This window comes from Aspergillus aculeatinus (genome assembly GCF_003184765.1).
Source record: "Aspergillus aculeatinus CBS 121060 unplaced genomic scaffold BO66scaffold_53, whole genome shotgun sequence".
Lineage (NCBI taxonomy): Eukaryota > Fungi > Ascomycota > Eurotiomycetes > Eurotiales > Aspergillaceae > Aspergillus > Aspergillus aculeatinus.
Genome location: NW_020291522.1, coordinates 194,304 through 219,381, shown reverse-complemented (window position 1 = coordinate 219,381; position 25,078 = coordinate 194,304). Strand labels below are relative to the sequence as shown.

Genomic DNA, 25,078 nt, shown 5'->3' with positions numbered 1-25,078 from the left:
AAAGAGAAAAGAAAAAAAAAGAAAGCACAGCAGCCAAAAAAAAAATGGTTACATCATGATTGTCATTGCTCTGATTGCTAATTAGTTGATTTTTTTGGGGGTGGTGGTGAAATAACGTGAGTAGGTTTTTGCCTGGCACTGGCAGAGTAAATCGCTTTCCTTCTTTGAGAGGGGAGAAAAAGAAAGACAAGAAGCAGGGCGAGCAGGGTGAATTCTGGTAATTAGCTGGAATGACAGGGCGTGATCTCTGGTTTGGGTGGGTCTATTCTGGGCCTTTTTGCCCCGGATCGGGCAATTGGATTGTACTGCCAGCCCGTACAGTAAGTATACTTAACTTCTACTCCGTACTCCCCCCAATTACTGAGACGGAGTCCGAAGGAGGAAGAAAGGGTGCTCTCCATGCTCGGGACGAAAAACTTTTTGAAACCGTCATCATCAATTGCATACTCGGTAATATACAGGGACCAGCAAGATGGAAGAATGTTGGTGTTGCCTGCAGTCGGAAAGAAGTTAAGATTCGGCTGGAGCGGAAACGGGGCGGGAAGTGGGAGTTGAAGTGTGTCTGTTTGCGGTTAGTTTCTTGACGGGCAGGGCTTTTATACTAGTGGGGGGAATACTACGTATATTATGATGGATGGATCAGCCCCTGCTCTGCTTTGCTCTGGTCTTGGATGTCATCATCACCTGGAGTCGACTTCTTTTTTTTCTAACTACTGTCTGTGTGTCCTCGTATTGGGAAGAGGGGTTTTTTTTTTTTTTTTGGTGATTGAGGGGTCGTTCCACTTTGACTGAGTCGGACTTATAACTACGCTACCATACCTTACCTGGTGTGAGTGAATACACGAATACACCGGAGATTGAAGTTGATCTATCACCCTCGATTCATCACACGGGATCCATCAGACTGAGACTAAGTCTGAGTCTACTTGTGTTACGGAGGGAGTACTTGCCCACTCTTTTCCCATCATCATCATCATCTTTACTAGTTACCTACTGCCATTACTACCTACTGCCATCTACACCTACTCTCCATACTTCTACCACCTGCCACCTTACTCCCACCATAATTCAATCAATACTACTCATCCCATATATCCTCCCTCACCTCGACCACGACCACGACCACAACCATGTCCGCCCACAACGAACCCCAACATACACAAACACCCACCCCTAGCCTCCACCTCCACACCACCTTCGCTCTCCCTCCGCCATCCTCCTCGCAAAACCACCACTACAGCCACACCCACACCCACACCCAGAAACCCGCTCCCAGAAGAACCACCACCACCACCACCACTCTCCTCACCCCCTCCACCTCGCCCACCATCTCCCCGCTCAGCTCCACAACCACCAGTCCAACCTCCTCCCCCATCTCCAACCCGGAATCCATCTCCTCCACCTCCTCCGCCTCGCTATATTCGACGGCCTCCCCGCCCCCATTCGCATTCCACCGCTTACACTTCCCTTTCTCGGGGGCCACCACCACCACCACCAAGCCGCAATACAAATACAACCCCAACCCACCCACCAAACAACGAGATCTCACCACCCCACCCCTCAGTCCACATTTAGTCCCCTTCACCCCGGCGCCGAGGACACCTACCACGCAGTCGCAGACGCAGTCACAGTCACAGCACCAGCACCAGCAGGACCAGGACCAGGACCAGGACAGAGTCCTCCCACCCCTCTCCCTCCTCTCCCTCTCCCCCTCACTCTCCCGATCGTCATCGCCCTCGCCGGCGCTCTCGCCCTCCTTGACACTGGGACCGGGACCGGGACTGGGACTGAATCTGCAGCCTCAAACTCCTCGACCACTACAGCTGCAGTCGCAGCACCACCACCAACTCAGACCCAGAAACCTCTCGAAAATCGAGAAGGAGGTGCTCGAGGAACAAGGCCGCGCGGCGGGGGATGCGGTGGAGCGGGTGGGGTTGGGGATGTTGGAGCCCAGACCGTCGTTGCCTTGGACTGATGCGGCGGGGGGGATAGGGATGATCGGTAGGCGGGGCCTTGGAGGGGGAGGGGTAGTGGCGGCGTTTGAGGGGATCGAGGAGGTTTTGGCGGGGTGAAATGTGCTTCCTTCTTTCGCAAACTCTTTCTTGGGGGTTTGGGGACAGACTCCTACCGACGGATCAATACCGCCAAAGGGCTAAGGGTTGAGGATTGGGTTGTTTCGTTTACAACTAAATGCGGCTTGTGTGAGTCGATGCAACCGGTGCCCGTGGTTTGTGGAGGCGCTTTTTTGGGGGGGCTGTTTGACACTTGGATAGCGAGTACCGTGGGCGGTTTGTGCATGGGAGTTACCTGGTTTTTTTTATTCGTGGGTTGGAACTTGTTGATTTGGGTATACGGGCGTTGAAACGGGAGGGCAAGGGTCAGGCGGCAGTGGAGTTCGGTGTTTCCTGGCTATGGCTATGGCGGATGCTTTGTGATTTTTGTCGACTGTGTATGTGTGCGGCTTTTGTTCTACTTTACTTTACTCTACTTTCTGCCAGGATCCTGGGTACTGGGATATATACCTACCTACCTACTTACTTACAGCTACCTAATTTACATACTCTGGATATGAGGATTGATCCCTTTGGATGGCCGGATTATATCATTGTAACTACCCTTTAGAGACTAGCGTGGGAGAGCTGGCATCTAACACGGGGAGTTAACTTGTATCTGAGAAAGGGGTATGATGATCGATTCGTTTGGTAAACTGCCGATCGAGATTCATCTTCAAATCGTAACTAACAAGAAAAGAATCACTGCATGTGCATAGCAGAACGTAAAGACAAGACGGTGAAGACCCTCGCGCTGCATGCAGGCTTCAATCATATTCGAAAAAAAGGCTGGAATGTACGTACAGGATTGGGGTATCGTGAGTCGAAGGAAGCATGTGCAAAAAGGTAAGATGTGCAAGGTTGTGTGTATGCGTATGTGTGTCTTGAACTGGGGAAAGTATGAACACCGCGCCATGGGAAGGTCTATGCAGACATGCGTGGACAAGGACAGTAGAGGTGGATATCCAGATCAAACGGAATGGAACAAGATCGGTGTATCAAAAGACGTCCGGACATACAAGATGGTATGTATGAACGCTTTTCTGTCTTGAGCGCAGGCTGTACCTGTAATAGAAGGTCATTTTGCTCAAACGCCTCGGGGGAATACCACACTGACCCGTTAGAATGTTGCCAATGTACTAGGTGCACCGCAGCAGGTTCAGTTGCAAGGCATGCAAGCAAGCAGCAAAGAAGACGAGGTGAGTGACCAACAAATTCGGGTGTGCTGTTCATCTCACCGCAACCCCCTTCTTCCTCTGATTCGGCCACAACTGGCCCCGACAGTTCGCCTCGCCGCAGAGACACCGCACCGCGCTGGGATCGATCTTGGCGCCCTTGACGATACCGCCGCCGCCGCCGCCCTCGGACCCGGGGTTATAGTCGAAGGTCAATTCCGTGTACGGCGGGATCTCGCGCAGGGCAAAGAAGGCCAGATCGTACAGGTCTCGATCGGCGTGGTTGCGGGAGACAGGGATCATGCGGCAGTTCGGGTTGCACGAGTGGTTGATGAAGCGAGTCGGGCCGCCGAAGTTACGCCCGTCGATCACGTACTTGCAGCCGGACTCGGTGGCTTCGTCGTCGTCTTCCCCGGCTTCATCGTCGTCGTCGTCGTCGTTGTTGGAGTCCTCCTCATAGTCTTCGTACTGGCCGTTCAAGAAATCGAGACTGAAGAGGTAGGATGCGCCGTGCGCTGTAAGAGCCGCTTCACGGAGATCGGCGGCCGCGGTGGTGATCACTTCGCCTGTGTAGCAGTCGATGAATTGGCCGGCGCGGATACGGTCTGGTGAGCGGAGGCCTATTGAGACGAATTATGAATAACAACATCACTCATACCATGAGGAAGAACCGGCTGGGTGGACCCAAAGCACAGGGACACTTACCAAACCCACGGTCCCCGGTATAGAAAATCTCCAGCCGCACGGTACGTCCATTCTGGACCACGCGATTCCAACATCCCGCATTACACCCACACCGGTCACTGCACTCGTAGATCATGGCCTTGCGTGTCAGGAACTCCGGCTTCAGCACCATCATGTGCGGGTCGTCTGGGGCTCTCCGGTACGGCACGATGTTCGTGTTGCTCTCGTCCTCCTCCTTGGACAGACACAGGCAGATCTGCGGGTTGCACGCCCCGACGCAGGTGCAACCCGCGTTGAACTCCTCGGACACGGGGACCACGCCCTTGCGCAGCGGGTTGGTGTTGACGAACTCGAAGTTCAAGATGAAGTCCGCCAGGCGGGACTCTGCGGCCGGATCGTAGGTGACCTCGGGTCCCCGGATGGCCCGCAGCTTGCGTTCCATCGTCTTGTGCGTCTGGTGCCGGACGTTGGGGGGTCGGGTCAGCAGCGGGCCCGGGGTGCCGAGGACCAGGGGCGTGTCGGCTCGCTTGACCTTCTTCGCCTTGGGGTAAGCGCCCTTGATGGCTTTCCTTTGGTAGGCGTCTGTCGGGTAGTAGGTCTGCGAGAGGGCTGTGGGGGGTTGAAGGGGAGGGGTTGGTCTGGATGCGTGGGATGATGAGGATGACGATGCACGGCCGTTGATGCTGCTGAATTCACGGAGTTCAGACTTCAACTGGCGAGATGACGGGGTAGGAATGAGGACATCTGGGATGGTGGAATGGGGGGTAGAAGCTGATGAAGAGTCCGGGGTTACTGAACGAAGGGCAGAAGGAGCAGTGGCTGGCCAGGCGCTGAAGCGTCGTGGACTCTGTCTGCGTTCAACGCCCTGGGCCTCTTGGCTTGAGATGCTTTGTCTTGAGCTTGGTCTGATCGGCTCAGGCTGGGAGGAGACACGCCGCCCCGGCTCATAATGGTTCGACCTGTTAAAGAATTTTGACACCGCTAGAGCAGAGAATGCATCTTTTGTGTCAGACTTTCTTCTCTTCACCGGCACTGACTGTGAGACATTGAGTGCACGGTGAGCCAGACTGCGTGAGAGTGAAGCTGCGCTTGTAGATAGTGTCTAAAGCTTAAGTCAGCTGCTGTTACCAGAGCATTCTGCCTTAACATAATAGTTCTTATTTAGGGGCTGTTCTTGAGATTTAAAAATGTATAAAGATACAAACTTTAACAAGGTATGCAGGGTATAATAAAAAAGATAGAAAAGAAATAGGCATAACTTATAAGAAAGTCTAGAAGGGATCTGTTGCTGTATAGCAAGGCAATATAGCAACATAGTAATATAGCAACGGGTATACTCAAGCCAGCGGGGAATCCTTAAGAGGCGATAACTCTCCAAAAAACACAGATTTGAAAGTCCAAAGGACTCAAGCAAACTCACCTGATTGGACTCCTCCGACTCCGAGTCTATTGTCAGGTCGATGAACATAGCTGACATGGTAGCCACAGTCCAGACCAAGAGACCACTGATGTTGTAGTATCAAAAATGCAACATAACAGACAAGATGCAGGGAAAGCGGTGTTGAGGCGGTGTTGAAAGGATGACTTTCAGAGAAGGGAGAGAGACAGGACTTGAAAAATGGTCTAGCCTGTTTGAGAAAAGCTCTGCTGAGTCAGCTAATCAATATCAAGTGAATGATAATTATATAGAAAATCCAAAAAGTCGAAGAATCAAACACTCCTGATGAAGCGGAATCAGCAATTTCCTTTGAAACAGTGAATTCAAAGTACAAATATACCACAGGAGACTAACACATAGTCAAAACCCCAGAATGGCCAATATCGAGTAGGAAGATGGTTGTGCTGATAGGACGCCCAGCAAGTATTCTAAATTGGCCAATCAGTGGCCTAGATGAACTGCAAAAGTAACGAGCTGCTTCGACCCGCCCAACCGAGTCCGTTTGCACATGGACAAGACAACCAGCATTGGCCTCGCACATGTGCCAAGCACCAGACAAATAAACACATTTCCAGTGTTTCAAGACAATCGCCAGGGGCTCTTGTACCCAGATAATGTGTTTGAAGTTAAATAAATGCTCTGTGTGGGGCAGGATCACAACGTGAACCTCCTCTATAGATCTTGTTATTTGTCGACGCAGACATATCAGATTGTGACTAAGCAGCACACATCCTGGTCAAAATCTCAGGATATTCTTAAGCATTCTTAGAAAAAGCAGTGGCCTTAGCGATATTAGATTTATCCTTGATGACTCTTTGAGAGAATACAACATCTGTCAAGCTTAAAATTCTGGCATAATTGTCTGTTTTCTAGTGGCCTGGGGAGTTGTTACGACATGTGGGACGTGCTAAGCCGCCAACTGGTCAACCTCACAGGCCTCGACACCCGGCTTAGCCTCTCTCGACAAGGACTCGAACTACAGCCTTATGCATGATTCCTTTCAATTGCTTGCTGTATTCCTTGTTGAACAGCCTTTTGAAAGCTCCAATCATATCATTAAGCGCATGATCCAAGCTGTGCTTCAAGCTGTGCTAGGTAGAAGCTGACTTCTTGAATCTTGATGCCAGGGAGAGTGTGTATATAACTGCACCTCAGTTCGACCTCACTTCAACCTCGTTTAGCACCTTGATGTGAGTCGTTCGTGGGACACACTAGAAGCTCTCCATTGACCTAAGCATATCCAAACTTTGGAATGCTGCTACCCGCGTGTGTCTAATGGCTAACAGACTATTTGTTGTTTGAGCAGTTGTAACAAACATGCCTGTCAGTATTAGTTCACATGTCTGAAAGTTACTCCTACCTGCATGACCTGTGTACAACAGTCCCAGACGACTGTATAGGTATCAAGTATCAAGGCAAAGAGAAAAGAGACGAAATATACAATAGTGGCCGATAGCAACACAAGAACAAGATCTCACCGCGTCCATGATCATCCTTGCTCAAGTCTAGTATACACCATGATAAAACATCCCCCCTAAAATAGATGAGCCAGCTCAAGGGTAATGCGAACCGAAAATTGACATAGGAAATGCTCCACAAAAGAAAAACGTCATGCTCATGCAAATGCTTCGTGGATCAAATCAACTTTGATCGGCATGCAAATGGATTCATAACGTATCATGCAGATCAAGATGCACTCAGAGTCGCAGGGCGTCCAAAATCTTCTTCGCCATCTCCCGATATTGCCACATGCCACCTGCCACTTTCTTGAACTGAATCCCATGCAGCGAGAAAAGAGGTACCTTGACAATAAGGATTTCGAATCGGAGTACCAGATTCTCTCCTGTGTCACTCTGGACTCGTGTCGTTGTCTCACCCATTACACGTTCTCCAACCACCCCCAGGTCGCGACTTGGCCGAGGACCGGCTTCATCGTCAGAGCCCTCAGGAGTGGTCACAAAGCTGTGGTCAGGTGGCGCTCGAGCCCGACGCTGGGAGCGCGGCGTCTGGCGAAACTCCTCTCTGCCCTCGTCGTGGCTCAACAACCCTCCAAAACTTATGCGCCGACGGTGGCCCGAAATCTGACCCTGCCGGTCCGGGCTTGGTGGCCCAACATCCATCACTGTATCCAAGTCAATGCTCGGGGCATGACGACAACTAAAGCCTCCCTTGATCTCCGTGTGGTCGACACCAAGTTGTTTCAGAGCGCGAATGATGTCCGCTCGGATCACAGGCAAAGGTTTGCTGCTTGTGGTCGAAACACTGAAAAGGCCTTTGAGGTATACGGGCTTGGACAGGTCCTCCCCTTCATTGGCACTCTCCAAAGCAGTGCCTGCTCCAGTGATATCCGCATCCGTCTCTTCAGGCACATTTGCTTCTCGGGTAGCATCACGCCTAGCTCGACGGGCTTGAATGCTTTCGCGACGAGCATGCCCCAATGACATTGTCCGGGCGGTGTGGCCGCGACCTAGCTTTGTTTCCCTCGCAGCCGTCGGCTCTTTCTGTACATTGGCATAGTCTGATCCACTGCTGGGCGGGGGTTGGCCTGTCGCGTCAGGGTCGTTCCGCCGTGAACGACGAGGACGATAGTCGGCCGAGTTGACGCTGGCTGATCTTTCCAGGAACTTATTTGACCGCGAAGCCGGCTCCGCTGACCCTGGAGCCTTGAGGAAATCGTTTTGCGGGGGTTGATTCGACCCGGGTGGAACAGCTGTTGGAGATGGATCCGCGCGTCGGGTCCTCTTCACGCTGAATCCTCTGGATAGGGGCGAGGCCAAGTCTGCGGGTGGCTGAACGTTGAGTGCCGGGGTGTGGGGACTGCCAAGTCTTCCACGTTCCGGGTCGCGGCTGCGCTCCTTTGTCCTGCGCGTGCTGAACCGTCTCAAAATACCCGCGGCCGTGCTTTCTTTCTTCGCTGGGGTTTCGGGCTGCGACAACGCAGGACCCGGGGAATGTCCGGTCTGCGGGCCCAGGTGAAGATTCTTGATACCATCCGCCAAGTCGTCATCACCATGCGTTCGTGCTCTAGGGCGCGACCTTCTTCCACTGTCCTTCTCTCCCGGAACGTGATACTGGTTGGTATGAGCGGCCTCCGGTGCTGGAAGATCTGGCATCTGAAGCATTGAATCCCCGGATGCGTGTGGAACTCCCAACGCTCCAGGATTCTTTTCGGCTCTTTCTCTGTCCAGCTTCTCCTTGACCAGATAGTAGACTGAAATCAGCGGGCTGTAGGCATTTATGGGGTCGTTGCCCAATTGAACGGCTTCCGCGGACGGTGCGGACAGCGTGTCCCTGCTGGCAGAGTTCCGTCGTTTGTAGAAATCGAACACCCCTCGCTTCTTCTCTGTATAGCTTGGAGCGGGTTGTTCGCGGGCACTGACTTTTACAGCATGTTGGTAATCCTCAGATTCAATGACCTTGGTGAGCTGCGCAGTAATGTAATCGGGCGGTCCGAAGTCGAAACCCGTCATCTTCTCAATGACTTCGGGGTCTAAAGGCAAGGTGATAGGTTCTCGGTACGGTAAATAGTTTTCAGGGGCGCCATTAAAGCCTTTGTTCATCCAAGGATGATTCATAATCTCAGTCAGACTTGCGCGTTGTTTGGGATCAGTGACCAGCATGCGCGAGATAATATGACGACACTCTGCGCGTTGGAGATCAGTATCAAGGACACACGATAGACTGTGGATACTAACCTGCAGTGAGCCCTGGGGGGTACTCGAAAACGCCTTGTTTGATCTTGGCATGCAGCTTGGGCATGCTCTGATCGTCAAACGGAACTTTACCGCATACTAGAACATAGAGAACAATGCCAAAACTCCAAACATCCACCTCTGGGCCAGTGTACTGCCTTGCCTGCAGCAACTCGGGGGCAGCAAAGTAAAGACTTCCACAGAAGGTTTTGAGTTGGCTTCGTGGAGAGAAGAGATTACTGAGACCAAAATCAATGATCTTGATGTCTCCAGTCTTGCTGATAAGGATGTTCTCGATCTTCAAGTCGCGATGCACGATGCTGTTGCGATGGCAATAGTCCAATGCACTCGCGATTTGACGGGCAAATTTGCGTGCCTGCTTCTCTTTGAGTTTTCCATGGGAGATGATGTAGTCCAGCATCTGACCCCCGTTGACGAGCTCAAACAGCATGTACCAATGGTAATTGGTCCTTACTACATCCCTCATACCACAAATATAAGGATGGTTGACGAGACTGACGATAGCTGCCTCACGCGCAGTTCGAATTTCCTTCGAGCGGTCTGCCCGTTCGGCCTCGCGCGAGCTGCGGTGCTCTTCGGTCGATTGCCGAGGTACGATCTTGACGGCCACCTGAACTGCAATGAGATCCTGCAACAGAGGGCAAGCAACATTACGAGACTCACCTGTTCTCCTGTGTCCATGTTTTTCCCAACTTTTACTTTACCCATACTGCCGGCACCTAACGTCTTGCCCAAAGCCCACTGGCCCGTTGGCGTTGTGATCATTGTGCGACGCCTTGACTGGACGGGATTAGCCGGATGTAAGTGAGTGGCGGCAGCCTGGGGCTGTCCTGCGACGCCCTCTGGCATGACGGGGCCCGCAGTCGCCATATCGACACTGTCTCGTTGATGGCCTTGAACTGATAAATTTCTCCGGTGCTTGTTGGGGGAGGAATCGGGACGGTAGGAAGTGGGAGGGCGCTCCTGTGAACGGTCCCGCGAAGATTCCCTTCGGGGAGTAACTGGGGGAGCTCCGCGAGAAGCCTCAAAATCCCGGCGGGCTATGGTGTCGAAAACCGCTTGGTTCGCAGGGGGCCGACGATCATAAGACTGTGACTTGGAATGGGAGTGGGAGTGGGAGTGACGAGACTGGGATTGGTAGTGATATTGCGACGAGGATGGTGGTGATTGATGTTGTGGTTGGGAGGCTGTCGCAGGTCGGACAGCAACACTTCGGGTACGGTGAGGGAGCTCGGATGAGGGAGGACGATAGGAGGGAGATCGGGAGGAAGTCGAGTGACTGCGGACGACCGAAGGCGACGCAGTTGATGGGGCAGTAGTGGACATCACGGTGGGCACTGGACTGGAGAAATTCCGAGCCAACCACAGGCCAAGCGTGTGCTTTTTTCAGCCCAAGACCGCCTTTAGTATGGAAATGCTAGGATTTGGGAGGGGAGTGGAGGAGAGGGGGATATTCAATAATAGCGACCGGTCGGGAGGAAGAAGGGGAGAACAAGTGGGGGGGAGGAGAAAACGGGCGTAGTAGTTTGTGACGTTTTTGACTGACGGAGCGAGCGCTGGAAAGGATAAAAACAGCCAAAGTGACTTTTTAAAAAAAGATTGCTGATGGCTGCAGTTCCACCCATGTGAGTACTGTATGTACAAAGGCTCCCCAAGATGGAGTAGGGGGAGGGGAAGAGGGGAGGGGAGGTGGAGGAGAAAGGAAGGACAGACAAGGACCAAGAAACAGGGTGGGGGGGGAGGATGGATGGCAGGGGAAGAGAGTGTGTGAGATCTAGGGAATGTGGGACGGGAAGAGAAGAGAGGAGAGGGTATGATGAGATCAGGGGAATGAGGAAGAGGAAGAGGAAGAGGAAGAGGAAGAGGAAGAGGGGAATGGGGGGGGGGGGAAAGGAAGAGGCAGGCAAGGCAAAGGAAAGCAAGTAAGAAAGACATGGAAGACAAGAAAGAATGCACGAGGGAATAACAGTCATGGGAAAGTGACGATGGATGGATGCGGCTGCGGAGAAGAAAGACAGCCAGTCCCAGCCAGACACAGACACAGACACAGACACAGACACAGACACACATAGGTACATACCGTAACTACTACTCCGTAGACTATCAGGTAACTCCGTACCTACGGAACTTTGGCTGGACTTTTCTCAACGACAGGGGCCACTGCACCGCAACTGCACCGCAACCAGAGAAGGAAGTTTGGTTCGGGTACCGTATGGCGCCGTCAATTCCTTCTACTTAGTACTATGTAGTACTAGGTACATCTACTAGGAGTAAACTAGTCTATACAAAGTACAAACAAATGGGTCTGACTCTGACATTTGGGTCGCTCCGCTTGCTGGTTCTATTTAAGAAATTTAGAGATTGGAACGATATATTAATAGTGTTCTGGTGTTAGCCAGGCCCCCACAGCAAGAGCAATAATAATGATAATGATAATAATAAGAGCAGGTGGGAAACGAAACGAAGAAATCGATATTTCGGTAGATTTGCGTTTCGATGTTAGACATGACTGTGGCTCGTATTCTGTTTCTGCATGGATCATGGATTCATTGATATTCATTAAGTCACGCAGGGGAAACGAGACACTACATCCATCCATACAGCCAATTCATTTCCACCACTTCGATTCGGGCTAATAAACCGCGGTTAAGTACAGTCAGTACCTACACAGGGTCAGTCCCTCAATTTCCTCAGTGACCACGGGGCGCTCGCCCTTATTTGTAAGCTGTCACGCAGAGTCGCCCTGTGCCGTTGCCTTCCCACGAGGCAGTGGCACGTCGGACTTTTTGGTCCTCAATCCTTTCTTTCCTTTGGGCATGGATGGGCAGAATGACGAGGGAGGCAGATGCTGATCACTGGAGATTTCCCAGACGATCGGTCCAAATTAAATTGGTCCTATGAGCTCACCTCTCTTGCCAAGCATTATTCGCTGATTGATGATAATTCTGGAGCAGAGCAAAAAATATTGCCTCTTCTTGTTGTTACATGCTCCTGAGTGTATGTGTGTTCTACATGTGCGGAGCATAATATGAGCTATAATTGTTTTCGTAGTGCACACAGACTTGGAGTGTGTTTGTAATTATCGAGTAGGAAAGTATAGAAGTCACTGGCGGCTGTTAAATGACATTGTTCTTTAGACATCCGCGTTGAAAACATAAGGTTTGGGGGTGGATTTGTGTGTCTAGCGTTGATGCTCTCAGCAACTCCATTACAGATTCCAGAGATGAGACCCGCCCATGTTTACAGTACCAGCCACAACCAGTGGCGGTGCGCAGAGCAGCCGACCGTACGTATTCCGTACCGTCACATGTCTTCGTCCTTGGCAGTCGCAATATTGAACTGCTTCCAAGTCACTCTGATCCTCCATATCTTACCAACATCACCTATTCGCTCTTTCAAGGTAGGCTTCCAAACCATATACATTATTGAGATTTACAGTTGTTGACCGTATCAATTCGATTCAGCCATGGTAATTCTTGACTGAATTCACGCCCCGCATGGCTGGTAAAAGAACTCGAGCCGCCTTCGAGGCCGATCTACAGGCGCAGCAGTCACCCTACGCTCTTTACGGAACTCCTCTTCCACCCTTAGATGCCGGCGTCCGTGACGATGGCTCCTACGCGCCCATCTGGAAGCAAGAAGTGACCGATGACCGGGGAAGAAAACGCCTGCATGGCGCCTTCACCGGTGGATTCAGTGCCGGGTGAGCTCACGATTCATGGATCGCTGTGGACAGCACACTAAAGGTCGACCCTCTTCAGGTACTTCAATACTGTCGGGTCGAAGGAGGGATGGACCCCTGCAACCTTCGTCTCATCACGCCAGAACCGTGCCAAGGACAACCGGAAACAACAGATTGAAGATTTTATGGATGAGGAGGATATCCGGGAAGCAGAAGAAGCAAAGACGGTTTCCACAAATAATGACTTTGCAGGGTTTGGCACGACAGATGCCGAATTGGCGCGCCGCGGGGGGTTGATGGACCTTCTCAAAACCACCGGGGAAACCATGGGTGTGAAACTTTTGAAGAAGATGGGGTGGAGGGAGGGTCAAGGTGTTGGTCCCAAAGTGCGACGACGCGCCAATCTAGGTGACGGCACCACGCAGGGTGGTGAGGATGCCAACAAGACGTTTTTGTTTGCCCCGGAGAATCCGCCAATGGTGGCCTTCATCCACAAAACCGATCACAAGGGACTTGGCTTCCAAGGGGAGGCCCGCCTTGACGCTCGCGCGTTGACACGCGGTGACTCGGACGGCGAGGAAGATGACTCCTTCTTTGGCAAACGACTCATAGCTCCAGGAAAGCCTAAACAGCCCAAAGCCAAGGAAACTCGTCGCGGAGGCTTTGGCGTTGGAGTACTCAACGATACTGGGTCAGATGACGAAGACCCATATTCGATGGGGCCTCAAATTTCTTACAATCGTGTCATTGGAGGAGATAAAAAGAAGAAGAAAAAGGCAAAGTCCATTGAAGACGCAAAAATAGTCACGGGATCCTCGAATCCTCTGATAAGCAATAAACCGATCTATATTCCCAAGAAGGTTCTTGCGGCCAAAAGCTCAAGTGGCTTCAGGAAATGCCACGATGGCCGTTTACCGCTGGAAGGATTTTTGCTTGTCGATGGCATCTCCAACATGACTATCTCCACCCAAGAAAAGAAGTATGCGGCTCCTGAAATACCGGCAGGCTGGAAATCCAATAAAACACCGACTCAAAAACAAGACGTATCGAATTATGTTTCTACAGCAGAGGCAGCCAAGGCCTCAACTCTGGACCCAGCCGCTCGAGCTGCGCTTTTGGGCGAGGCGCAATTACCAGGAAAATCTATATTCGACTGGCTGACCCCAGAAGGTCGAGAGCGAATTGCGAAGTTGACCGGGAAGACAGACTTACCGCCAGCCTTGAGTGAGAAGGCGCCAAAGGGCTACGAGCTCTCCGAGGCGCAGAAGCGAAAGGACTTGTGGGACTTGGTGCCGAAACTAGATAAGCAGGTGGCTGTTCAGGCTTTGACCCGAGCGGCAAGTGGCTGGATGCCATATTCGGAAGACCTGGAGAAAAGAAAACGCTATCGAACCTTCCTCGAGGTGCGAGCTGGGCTTCGAGATACGATGCCTGATCGAGTCCCAGGGTCCACTACGGATGAATGGGCCCTGGAGCTGGACGAGTTCGCCCGAGCTGCAGAGGTCTTCAAACCCATGTCCGGGTTGATGGCATCTCGTTTTACTTCGGCTTCATCTGGCCCGAGAGAGTCGTCCGATAAACTCGATGCATCACCGGCTGATCCGCTCCTCAGCAAGCCTGCCGCAAAACCTGAAGACCCTGCAGTAGAGGCTGCCCGGATTGGCATGTTCGGCCCGATGACTCGAAGCACCATTTCACTCTATCCCACGCGCCTGCTGTGTAAGCGATTTAACGTCAAGCCTCCGGATCACGTTCAGATAGATCCTGGAGAAGCAAGCGGACGCACGGATGCCCCGCCATCTGGCGGGCGCTTCCAGTCCGCTGGGTACCAGAATGTTCCAGGACCTAAAGAATTGGTGTCGCGCGAAGTCATGAATCAGCTTATGATTGACGCCGGCCGAGGTGGATCTCTTACGTCTGGTGCAGAAGATGCATCGTCGGCGCAAGCAGCGTCGGTGGTCTTTCGCGAGCCTGTGGTCATTGAGCCGGAACGCAACGAAGCTTTGGAGGCGGAGCGACCAGGAGAGGCGGTATTCAAGGCTATCTTCGGTAGTGATGACGAGGATGAAGACGACGAACTAAGCTGAGCTGGTATTGAGTAATTAGCCTATTGTATGTGTTGTATACCACCATTGACTATAGAAGCTTAATTGTGACATCCACCCTTTGGAGTGGATGATACGACCTGCCAGATTCCTGACCGCTAGTGTTCCAGTAGATTGTTGTATAGCATGAGCTGGTGACTGATAATTCAGTCTGTATTTCGCATGCCGGAAGATTTCCGCAAACCTCATTCTTGGCTGCGCCACCATCTCATCTCGTCTGCGGTCAAGCCTAACGGTCTGGCTGGAAAGTCTGTCACACAGCAGGGAACAGTAGAAAAACACCACTGGTGTAAATCAATAACATTGGAAGGGGAATGGACGAATGAACCTGAATGATAGGTGATTTGATCCGAGAAGGTGTATTTGAGGGATTCCCTTATATTTTTTCCCCTCACGGTCAACCCGGCGTTCGCTCCATTCCTTCCTTCCCCCTCTTCAGTCTCTGAACCTCGTAAGTTCTCCTCCTCTCTTTGTTTCTTCTCCTCTTCTCAACCGTTAACTTACATCTTCCTTGCCTCGCCCAGTCTTTCCTCCCTAAGCCTCCAAGTCACGTTCCCTTAGGGGTCTGCTCTGCTACTGCTACTGCTACTGCTACTGCTCTTATTGCTTATTGCTAGCAAAACAGAGAGGAGTGTGTCTTCTCACTGTGATGAGTTGCTCCCCCCCCCCCCGCGGTGTCGTCATGCGAGTGAGCTGCAACCCGCCGCTCCGTTGCCACCACTAAACATTAGTAGTAGCCCTTTGATCCAGCCAATTCTCACCACTATTCGGGTCATACGACTGGCTTCCCAATTAGATGGCTTGAACAAATCATTTTTTCTGTCGCTGAACACCGGCGCATTAGCCCCAATAAGCTTGTCTTTCTCCTCTGGTACCTCGCCCGCAACCTCAGTCCCCTCTCCTCTCTCTTCCTCCGCCGCTTATCTTCGTCGGATCAATACCCCTTCGCTGTCCTGCAATTAGTCTGGACGTCGCTGGCACTAATCAACTATAGTGCTTCCTTTCAGCTGATGGAGCTTGTTCTTTCAACATGGTATGTCTTTTCTCCCCTTCTGGAATGTTCTTTCGTGTGTCATGCCTGAATTGTACATGCTTCTGCCAGGAGCTTCACATACTCACCATACCACACCCCTCCCTCGCTTCTACAGTACAATAGTCTCGGCAAGTCTAACTTTAATATCATGTCATCGACCAGGGCTGCTGCTTTTCCTCATCGCGCGACAGCGATAATTCGGCCTATGCAGCGCGGGTAGCCACGGAAGAGCGGCGTCGCGAATCGTCTCCTCATCGAGCGATTACAACCAGCAATGCGCTGTCTGGCACCAACGCCTCTACTAGCACACGCGGCGCCCGGACTATCCGGAATGATCACTTTTCCCTCAGCCAGCATTACAACGCCCCCATCCGTCGTCATGTCTGGTATAGCAAGCGACGATTGTGGAGTCGGGCGCAGCTCGATCAGGAGCGCACGGCATTCTTCGAGACCAGAGTCACGGGTCGCCCAGAAATTTGGGCTGCTCTGTCTGCAGCAGTATCTCTAATGCGGGCTGGTGATATGTCGACAGCACAGACCATTATTGATGCAGCTGGAATCACAGTCCCAACCGGCGATCTCTGCCAGGGTTGCTACGACGAACAAGGCGCTCTTTACCGATTACCACAGTGCATTGTGAGCGACCCAGAGAACATGGCTCGATCAGTGCATGACCAGGAGGATGAATTCGACACCGACGATGGCAGGTTGTCCTCGGACGAAGCTTCAGGGGATGACCTGATCGCAACCGACGTCGACCTGGAACGCCGCCGTGATGAGAAGGGGAAGACCAGCGAGCGGGATTTGATCCGAGTGCGAGCACGACTGAGTGACCGCGGAGGTCCGGACATTGACTTGTCGGTGGGAAAGACCGAGAATGTTGGCTTTATTGCACGCAAATTGCAGCAGGAGGCGGTGGTACGTCATCACGCATTATACTTCAATCGTATGCAACTGCATCGAACGTATCGCTAACCTTACATGAAGATCCCTCGCAGTTACCGCGTAAGAATTGCCTACCTGGGCAGGATTCTGAAAGAACACGAGCCCCTGATCGACCAGGGTTGGAACCCAGGCCATGTCGTCAACGCATTAGTGGTCCCGCGACATGTCCTTTCATGACAGCTCATAAACGGTTGAGAACGTGCCTGGTTTATTTGACATCTTCAATGCTTATGCACAATCTACCGGCTTCTGCAGCTCTCTCTCGACAGATCAGAATGTCACATTGATGGCTGATTCGAGATGACTCCGTGGGTCAGACTCTACCTTTCGGACCCTTTGACTTCAACCCTTACAGCGTCTTAACCGCATTTATTTGTGGGTGCCAGCTTCAACCATTGCCCTACTTTACACAACGATTTTACATTGCAACTAATGACAGCCTTGCATATTACCCTCATCTCCTCTCATCACATTTGTTTTAATGCTTTAATCTAATTTTCCCTGCTCTTCGCATAATACCCCCACCTACGTTGGCTGATTTTTCCCGCCTCTCCGCTGTTTTGATTCCCCTATCGATGCCAATGAATTCGTCGATTCCAGTTCTTTGTGCTCAATTTACCCCATGTCGCATACTACTCCTACTCATTCCCTGGTCTTTTACGTCCTTGCGCGCTCCTTGGATGGATCTTGCGTGGTATGCACAATGACTTGTTGACTTAATCAAATGTTTGGAACGAGCCCCAGTCTAGTCAAAGTTTCTATTTGACGATATACCCGTCTCCTACGGGTAATGTATGTTGACACTTTTGAGCTTGTTACGATCATGTATCATGCGTGATGAATTATGGGTCATGAGATTCTACCCGCTACGTACGATTCAACGGCTATATTGGTTTCGTTTCTTTTTTCCCAAGCTTCTGAAATTTCTTCTGGCACATGCATTGAGGTTTGTTGATAAGTATTTAGCCAGCCAGCTATCTTAGCAGATTAAGTGATTACCAGCAGTGTGTCGCTCGCAGAGAACTCCTTTCACATTCGAATGCGCTTAACCTGCGACGCATAGTACATATATCATCGCGAGGAACCATCGGGACCCCCCACCCAGGCATAGTCTCAGTTCAAGCTCCTTCGTAACCACGGTACCATCCAGAATCACAGGCTATGACTGATATACAGCAGCAATAAAAAGAAACACAGAAAAGACGTGTCTTCCCTCTCTGTATCTATCGCAAGTGCACTAGATCAAAAAACAAAAGAAGAATGCATCATCCGTGAATCGAACACGGGCCTCATCGATGGCAACGATGAATTCTACCACTAGACCAATGATGCTGGAGCGGATGACCGGTACGCCATCTGATTCGCTGTTGGAAACTAGTCTCTACTTTTGGCTTATACAGACACTGTCAAAGCTAGTTGGGGGACAAGGTGGAGAGACGTAAGTTGAAGTATCTTGCGCGAAAGTGAAACAACAACGATCCTCTATACACAGAATGAAAATTGAAGAGCTGCTAGGCTTTGTTGAGTCTAGACGAGCTGTGGTAGTAAACCTTTGGGTACGATTCGAGGGTTCCTGAGTTAGGTCTTCCTGAAGGGCTAATGATGATGCTCTTGTGTGCTCGAATGCGTGGTTTTTGGGAGGTGTCGGAGTGGATTTCCGGAAGGGGAGGGAGGGGATTGTGGTTAAATGCATGGTACACTTTAAGGATTTTTGTTAATACCTCGGATGGAGGTTGGTGGGGAGCTGGATTAGTATATAGTTGATTATGTTGTACCGTACTCTCCGGTTTGCGCGATGATGTCAAATGTTTTATGGAGCTTATGGTTGAGGATGCAGATGACTCAGAGAAGTGCTTGATATGATCCCTAGATCTATTACTGGGTGACTAACAGTTTCAGTGACAGGGTCGCGATATTCCTAGGGCTACTTTTCGTAACCGAGTTTCGGAACAAATTTGACTATGGGGACTGCTTGTGAAAAGACACTGAATCCATGCTATCTGAGTTGTAGCAGTAGTAAGCCACCCATGAGTAAAGCAAAGCCTGACCATACACCCCATCAACACATATTTCCGGACACGAAAGTAAGCAATCTACAGCAATCTCCCGTTCTCGGCCTCTCTGCCCTTGGGCGTGCGTCCAGACCGGCGCTTGAATACCCGGCAGACCACCCTTGCGCCATCCACGACTCCCCGCACCAGGCTGGTGGGATTGTAGTGTTTGACCCGGAAGATGTAGTACAAGGCCACGGTACCGAGGACGTTGAAACCGATGTAAGCCCAGCCGATACCGTAGTTGCGCCAGCGTTCGCTGTAGTCTTTTTAACTGGTTAGTCAACAACATTATAGACGAGAGGAGGTAATCAGTACGTACAAATGTTGCTCGACGCGAGGTATTGATCGGCGTTTCTCAACTGGCAGTACTCGCATCCCTGTGTCGCTGTGGGGTTGTACAATTGCCCCGGGGCAACCTGCAGGTACTGAGCCATGTAGTCTCCGCAGGTCTGGCCGGATGGAGGGTTGAACACGCTCATCTCCTCGCTGGAACAGCGAATGGCTCTCCCGTGTAACCCCGTCGCCGTGATTCCCGCGATCAGGTACGTTAGGGGAGAGACCCGGTACATGAAGATCCAGAATCCCGGGAGAGCGGAGGGAGCCTGCATGACACCGTTGAAGGTAAGCGCCATGATGAACAATAGCGTTGCGATCGAACCTCCTGTCTCGGCGTCGGGTAGGGCACAGATGATCAGGGACGCAAAAGTCGAAGTGAACACGTAGAACTGGGTGATAAGAAGCAGCATAAGTCCCTGGCGGGCGGATGCCTGGTTCGCTCCATAGACTGGGTAGTAGTAGGACGCCCATGCGATAATACCCGCAATCACCTGGTAAGGTATCTCGACAAGAACGTTGGCAATCAAAAAGGCCGCCCATGAATAGGCCTTCGATGGTCGTTCTCGAACCTCATACAAAGATCGCTGGACCACAAATTTGGGCATGATTCTATTTTCGTTAGTGGCGATGCCCATGGAACTCTACATGTAACTTACTGTTGCACCAGTGTGGAGAATATTGAGGTCATCATGAAGGCGCTAAATAAGACATCCTGGAACCCCTGTTGAGTGCTGTTCGGTTTGAAGAATGTAAAACCAATGAAAAGAGATGCAGCTGTAGCTAGAGCGAGCTTGGCCCAAACGTAAGCAGGCTCGCGCCAGTATTGCTGGAACACTCGATGCGTGACATGCCAAACCTGGTTAGTAAAGGGCATAGCAAATTCGCTCTTCTGGGCTGTGTTATCTTGAGACTCGGGAGCTGATGATCTCTCATGACAGATCCTGTCAATCTCCTTCTGGATGTTCTTGGCCTCCTGGCTATCATTCCAAACCGTCGCCCAATCCTGAGTCGCCTTTCCCGATGCTCCGGCTCCAATAATCTCAAGCATATACTCAGCGGGCTATGTCATGTTAGTCACTGTAAGATTGGCGGACAAGCTACTCACATTCTCGGATGAGCCGCACGGTCTAGCACCGTTGACTTCGAAGTAGTCCAACAGGGTGCGGGATTGATCTCCAATATCACCGAAGTATACCGTTCGCCCTCCCTTAGCCAAGAACAAAAGACGGTCGAACTCCTGAAATAAGAGCGCGCTTGGCTGATGGATAGTCGAGAGGACTGCTTGGCCGTGATCTGCGAGCTTCCTTAAAAAGGAACAGATAGCCCATGAGCTTTGGGAGTCCAGCCCACTTGTCGGCTCGTCAAGAAAGATGAGAAGAGCAGGCTTTGCGGCAAGTTCAACGCCAATAGTCAATAACTTCCTTTGCTCTACATTCAATCCTTCGCCTGGCGTACCCACGATAGCGCTGGCAAAGTCTTGCATGTTAAGCATTTCGATAACTTCCTCAACATACTTGTACTTCTCTTTCTTTGACACAGATTTGGGCTGGCGTAAGAGGGCACTAAATCGCAATGCCTCTCGCACAGTCGTTGTAGGCAGGTGCAGATCCTGCTGTTGCACATAGCCTGTCTTTCTGGGAAAACTGTTGTCAAGGGCTTTACCGTCTACCAAAGTCTCGCCGGTGACAACTCCTATTGAGACACGTTTTGCTAGCACATCAAGTAGAGTAGTCTTGCCGGCGCCTGAGACTCCCATCAAGGCCGTGAGAGTTCCTGGCTTGACCCAACCCGAAACATGGTCGAGAAGGCGCCGCTCGCCTCCCTTGACGGGTATGTCATAGCAGACATTCCGCCATGTGAATATGCTATGCTGCTCGGGAATGGCAGATGCATCTTTCTCGTTCTCAGTAGTCCTCTGAGCTAAGGCGGCATCCGTGGTGCCTTCTTCGGCTTCTGACTTCTTGTCCAGGTTGCGCATATGTGGGGGCACATGGCCTCGTCGGAACACGAGAAATTCGGCCTTTGACGAAGTAGCAGAGTTGAGCTCAGTTGCCACCAGGTACAAGGCGGTAAAGAAGATCCAGAAGCCGATCAAAATACCCAGGTTTCTCCATTCATGTGCGTAAGTATACCTGTACTGGGTTTCGATATAAGCATCTCCAGACACAGTCCGCTCTCCTGCGACAGCGCCCCGCACAGAACAAATGAACGAGTCCCCACTTAAGTTGGGGTAAGCTGGCACAAATGCTGAGCACGTGAATCGTCTACCGTGGAACTCGTTGGCTATGAGAGCCTCAAATGTGTAGTATACCGGGTTAATCCATCGGATCCAGCTAAACCATGGAATGTCTGACATTTGCGGCGTAGGGATCACGAATCCAGTATAAATAACGATGGCCAAGACCATGACACCGGCCATAGCCATGGCCTGGGCCAGAGTTTTAGTTGCTGCTGCAAGGGTGCGGAAGATGCCGGACATCGCGAGTGTGCTCAGAAACGTGAAGAGGAAGAAAATGAAGAATTGCGATGCCGCATATCGCTGTGGCTCGTTAGTTAAATCTTGCTTTATGCAAGATTAGCAAGGTGGTTCACTCACGAGGCCAGCCAGGAAATAAAAAATGATATTGAATACGACAGCGGAGACGAATTTGACAGGGATATCCGAAACAATACCACCGAATGCTTCAGCGAATGGATGGACAAAGGCATAAGAGGCTTGCTTCTCAATAATAGGACGTTGATCGTAAAGTGAGTTGATCTCCGTGATGCTGATCAGGGCATTCATACTAAGCAGAATTAGTAAAGTGGTCGATGACGAATGAAGGATTGCGCTCTGGCCCAGGCAAACTTACAGAACTGCAAAGAAAAGAGCAGCCCCCTTGCTCTGGAAGCCTTGAGTAGCATTTGGTGTCCTAGACGCGTCAGTGAATACGGAAGCTAGAAGGACTGATGAACGTACCCGTAATACATCGAGCCGATGATCAAGGACATTGCGATTCGACCAATGACATTTGTCAAGGTCGAGGGCTTATCATTCCAGATTCTATAACAGTCAGTAGACAGATAGTCCCAGGGAAAACGAGAACACACCTCTGGTAAGCTCTGATTGTGCAGAGCTTGACCTGCATTGGTATCGAGATAACATAAGGGCTCTTCGGCCGCACATGTTTTGCCTGTCTGACATGCTTCATCTCATGGAACATCTGCTCTGACTGTCCCCCCAGCGGATATTCTTTTATATGCTGAGAAATATCCTCCTGTAGCTTGGCATACTGAGGACTTTTCTTCCAATAGGCTTCAAACTCATCTGGAGTCCGAGGAACCTTGCTTTCCATCCCTTCTCGCGCTTTGCGCTCCTGAGGATTGGTCACCGATGTCAAGAAATCACCGGTTGTTTGGCGTGGAGGACAGTCCCAGCCCATATAGAGAAAGTAGTCTCTAGCTTCGCTGCAAGGTCCGAAGTAGATTTCCCGGCCTTCATATAGAACAATGGCTTTGTCAAAGACATCGTAGATCGCTTGAGATGCCTGGTAGATTGCGACTGCATGACAGGTACCAACCAGGTCAGAACTGACTCGCAGCGCCTTCACAAATTCAAGCGCACTCGCCGAGTCCAATCCTCGAGTGCTGTTGTCCCAGGCGCCGACAGGGGCTCCCGAGACTATGGGAAGTCAATACGTGCGGATACACTGGGTAAGCATAATTAACTTACGTGCCATTTCAGCAATGCTAAGAGCATGTCAGTATAACACGGAAAAGAAAGGCCCGTGGAGGGGAACCCACCTGACACGTTTTCTTTCTCCACCCGAGACTCCTCTGATGTAGTCATCGCCAACTAGACTTTGTGTTAGCAATTTACGAGGCTTAAGGGCCCTTTGGTGAGAAGGCATACCCTTCGTGTTGTACGTATGCGTCAGACCAAATATAGTCATCGCAACTTGAGTAACATACTTGGCGTATCGCTGACGAGTAATATCGCGCAACCGTACTTCAGGAGCTCTTGCAGCAGCAGCAAATTCCAGTGTTTGCCCGACTGTGAGGTGAGGGAAGTGCTTGTCCACCTCTTGATTGTAAAGAACCTCGCCCTTGAACTCCTTGTGCATTTTTTCCATCGAAATGCCGTTGTATTGAATCTCGGAGCTCTTACGAAGCTTTAATCCGTGTAGTTCTCCACACAACGACTTCAAAAATGTCGAACATCCACTCCCGGGACGGCCCAAGACTATCAGCAGCTCACCACTTTTCAACAGCCCGTCGAAGTCACGTAAGATGTGTTTCTCTGGTGAATGACGTAGAAAGCCCAGGTATTCCTGTGGCCTGAATGGGGCCATCAGCAAGGAGGGTACGCTGCTCTGATACTGCAGAGCTGATCCGGAGCCAGAGACATTCAGATTCTGGAAGACTATACCAGTGGAGGGAGGTCGGGGAATGCCCTCTTTGTCCAACAGCCTGAGCACCTTCCGAACCCATTTGTTGTGGTCGAACTGACCACTCGTTGGATCTAGAACAGGGTCTCCCATTTCCAAGTTCTCAACAGTATCCTTGCGTTCAATGCTCGCCCCGCCAACGCCTGAGTCGGTAGTTTGACGTCGGGAAAAGGTGGACTGATAGTTGGAGGCTATGCGAGTCAACTCGGCTTTGCGGTCGGGGTCCATTTGCTCAAAGAATGTGCTATTCTCACGCTCCAGCTTGGGCGATCTGAGGGGAGTAATCTCGTCATCCTGACCGTTTCCCGCCGAAGAGGTGGGAGAGATGTCACTGGTCTCTTTGTTGCTAGCCATGGCCTGAGGTGCTTAGCGTTCGATCAGAGACCGGTGAGTCAACGCTGATGATGAGAGAGAGGAGGTAGAACGATGAAGGCGCGCATAGAAGGGAATATTGTTAGTAAGGAAAGAGGTCAGAGGGTGGGATGGTATATGAACTGCTTCGCTCGCCGAGAGAAGTGCCCCACCAGAGCAACAGGGATTGTCCATGAATAGCAGGGGTACTTGTTTTGCGCCAGTACATGGTAGGGTAAAATCTCCTTCCATCCCCTGCCGGGAGACTGATTAAACCTCTTCGCTTCGAGTGCTCCTAGTGGTGATGTCATGATAAACCATGTGTAACAATGGGCCAATTGTCGTAACGAGGAGCGAACTAGGTAGCATCCACAGAGCACCTCTGGCACTTGGAATCTCCTGTTTTGAAGGCAATCATCGGAAATCAGCTCCTGAGCCGAGCCGCTCTGTGTCCTATGTTTAGAGGGAAACTGCGTCAGAAAGATCCGGATGCGGAAGATCCGTCTAAGCTTGCAGATACTTATTCATGGACCCTGTCGTTGCTACCCAACCATATCATCCGCTATGCTCCCCAGACGGCTTTGAGCAGAGCTTAAAGTCCTTGTACCTATTATGATTCACAGGGGACACAAGTATAATACTCCTCATTCTTGAGCTCAAATGAGCGGTCTCGTGTATGCTTGGCAATTTCAGGCTTTGAGTCGAAGACCGTGGCGACAAAATGATACAATCTGTTGTGTTTAAAGAACTGGAACCTTGTAGAATACACATTTGGAAAGCATTATGGGGTCATAGTAGCTTGATGAAAGGTTATCATGGATACTCATACGATATCTTTTAAGCTGTGAAGTATGTGCCAGGTGTAGATCCCCCGGCCCCGGAACGGAGTGGAGTGTCAAGTACGTAAGCGGATGTTCTGCAAAGCATCCGATTATGTAACAATGCACATAAAGAATCCATAACAAATGATGCATGCACCCCCATGCAGCAACGCAATCATGCACATATTTACATCTTTAGGTCGCTACCCACTTCCTGCTTGCTGTCTGTCACTGGAGAATCACAGGGCTATCATAGGTCCTAC

General features: G+C 51.0%; 7 protein-coding genes and 1 non-coding gene across 8 annotated transcripts; 3 read left to right on the top strand and 5 right to left on the bottom strand.

Moving 5' to 3' along the window:
• Nucleotides 1-1,130: 1,130 nt before the first annotated feature.
• BO66DRAFT_442392 (uncharacterized protein) lies at nucleotides 1,131-2,072 on the top strand (the record flags this gene model as incomplete). Its single annotated transcript, XM_025651423.1, has 1 exon — nucleotides 1,131-2,072. One exon carries the CDS (start codon nucleotides 1,131-1,133, stop codon nucleotides 2,070-2,072), a length of 942 nt encoding a protein of 313 aa, XP_025500005.1.
• Nucleotides 2,073-2,790: 718 nt separating this feature from the next.
• clrD (histone-lysine N-methyltransferase Clr4) lies at nucleotides 2,791-4,426 on the bottom strand. Its single transcript, XM_025648097.1, has 2 exons — nucleotides 3,932-4,426; nucleotides 2,791-3,846 (listed from the first exon to the last, which is right to left on the bottom strand). The coding sequence occupies exons 1-2, from the start codon at nucleotides 4,350-4,352 to the stop codon at nucleotides 3,281-3,283; spliced, it is 987 nt and encodes a 328-aa protein (XP_025500004.1). The 5' UTR covers nucleotides 4,353-4,426; the 3' UTR covers nucleotides 2,791-3,280.
• Nucleotides 4,427-7,045: 2,619 nt separating this feature from the next.
• On the bottom strand, nucleotides 7,046-10,387 carry kin1 (putative serine/threonine protein kinase Kin1; the record flags this gene model as incomplete). Its single annotated transcript, XM_025644122.1, has 3 exons — nucleotides 7,046-8,991; nucleotides 9,044-9,671; nucleotides 9,725-10,387. The coding sequence occupies 3 exons, from the start codon at nucleotides 10,385-10,387 to the stop codon at nucleotides 7,046-7,048; spliced, it is 3,237 nt and encodes a 1,078-aa protein (XP_025500003.1).
• A 26-nt stretch (nucleotides 10,388-10,413) lies between these two features.
• BO66DRAFT_189429 (uncharacterized protein) lies at nucleotides 10,414-11,358 on the bottom strand. Its single transcript, XM_025642443.1, has one exon. It carries the CDS (start codon nucleotides 11,129-11,131, stop codon nucleotides 10,448-10,450), a length of 684 nt encoding a protein of 227 aa, XP_025500002.1. The 5' UTR covers nucleotides 11,132-11,358; the 3' UTR covers nucleotides 10,414-10,447.
• A 1,046-nt stretch (nucleotides 11,359-12,404) lies between these two features.
• Nucleotides 12,405-14,835, top strand: BO66DRAFT_382051 (putative G-patch domain protein). The gene is made up of 3 exons (XM_025645988.1): nucleotides 12,405-12,461; nucleotides 12,526-12,764; nucleotides 12,823-14,835. Exons 2-3 carry the CDS (start codon nucleotides 12,559-12,561, stop codon nucleotides 14,828-14,830), a joined length of 2,214 nt encoding a protein of 737 aa, XP_025500001.1. The 5' UTR covers nucleotides 12,405-12,461; nucleotides 12,526-12,558; the 3' UTR covers nucleotides 14,831-14,835.
• A 1,043-nt stretch (nucleotides 14,836-15,878) lies between these two features.
• On the top strand, nucleotides 15,879-17,312 carry BO66DRAFT_460524 (uncharacterized protein; the record flags this gene model as incomplete). The annotated part of the gene is made up of 3 exons (XM_025652304.1): nucleotides 15,879-15,907; nucleotides 16,073-16,799; nucleotides 16,869-17,312. 3 exons carry the CDS (start codon nucleotides 15,879-15,881, stop codon nucleotides 17,001-17,003), a joined length of 891 nt encoding a protein of 296 aa, XP_025500000.1. The 3' UTR covers nucleotides 17,004-17,312.
• A 775-nt stretch (nucleotides 17,313-18,087) lies between these two features.
• Nucleotides 18,088-18,158, bottom strand: BO66DRAFT_t268. The gene has a single exon. It is a non-coding gene; the product is annotated as a tRNA-Gly (tRNA).
• Nucleotides 18,159-18,919: 761 nt separating this feature from the next.
• BO66DRAFT_332184 (uncharacterized protein) lies at nucleotides 18,920-23,871 on the bottom strand (the record flags this gene model as incomplete). Its single annotated transcript, XM_025644119.1, has 11 exons — nucleotides 18,920-19,143; nucleotides 19,200-19,825; nucleotides 19,873-20,276; nucleotides 20,322-21,755; nucleotides 21,813-22,002; nucleotides 22,069-22,128; nucleotides 22,176-22,259; nucleotides 22,307-22,877; nucleotides 22,929-22,945; nucleotides 23,000-23,051; nucleotides 23,109-23,871. 11 exons carry the CDS (start codon nucleotides 23,869-23,871, stop codon nucleotides 18,920-18,922), a joined length of 4,425 nt encoding a protein of 1,474 aa, XP_025499999.1.
• Nucleotides 23,872-25,078: the final 1,207 nt, after the last annotated feature.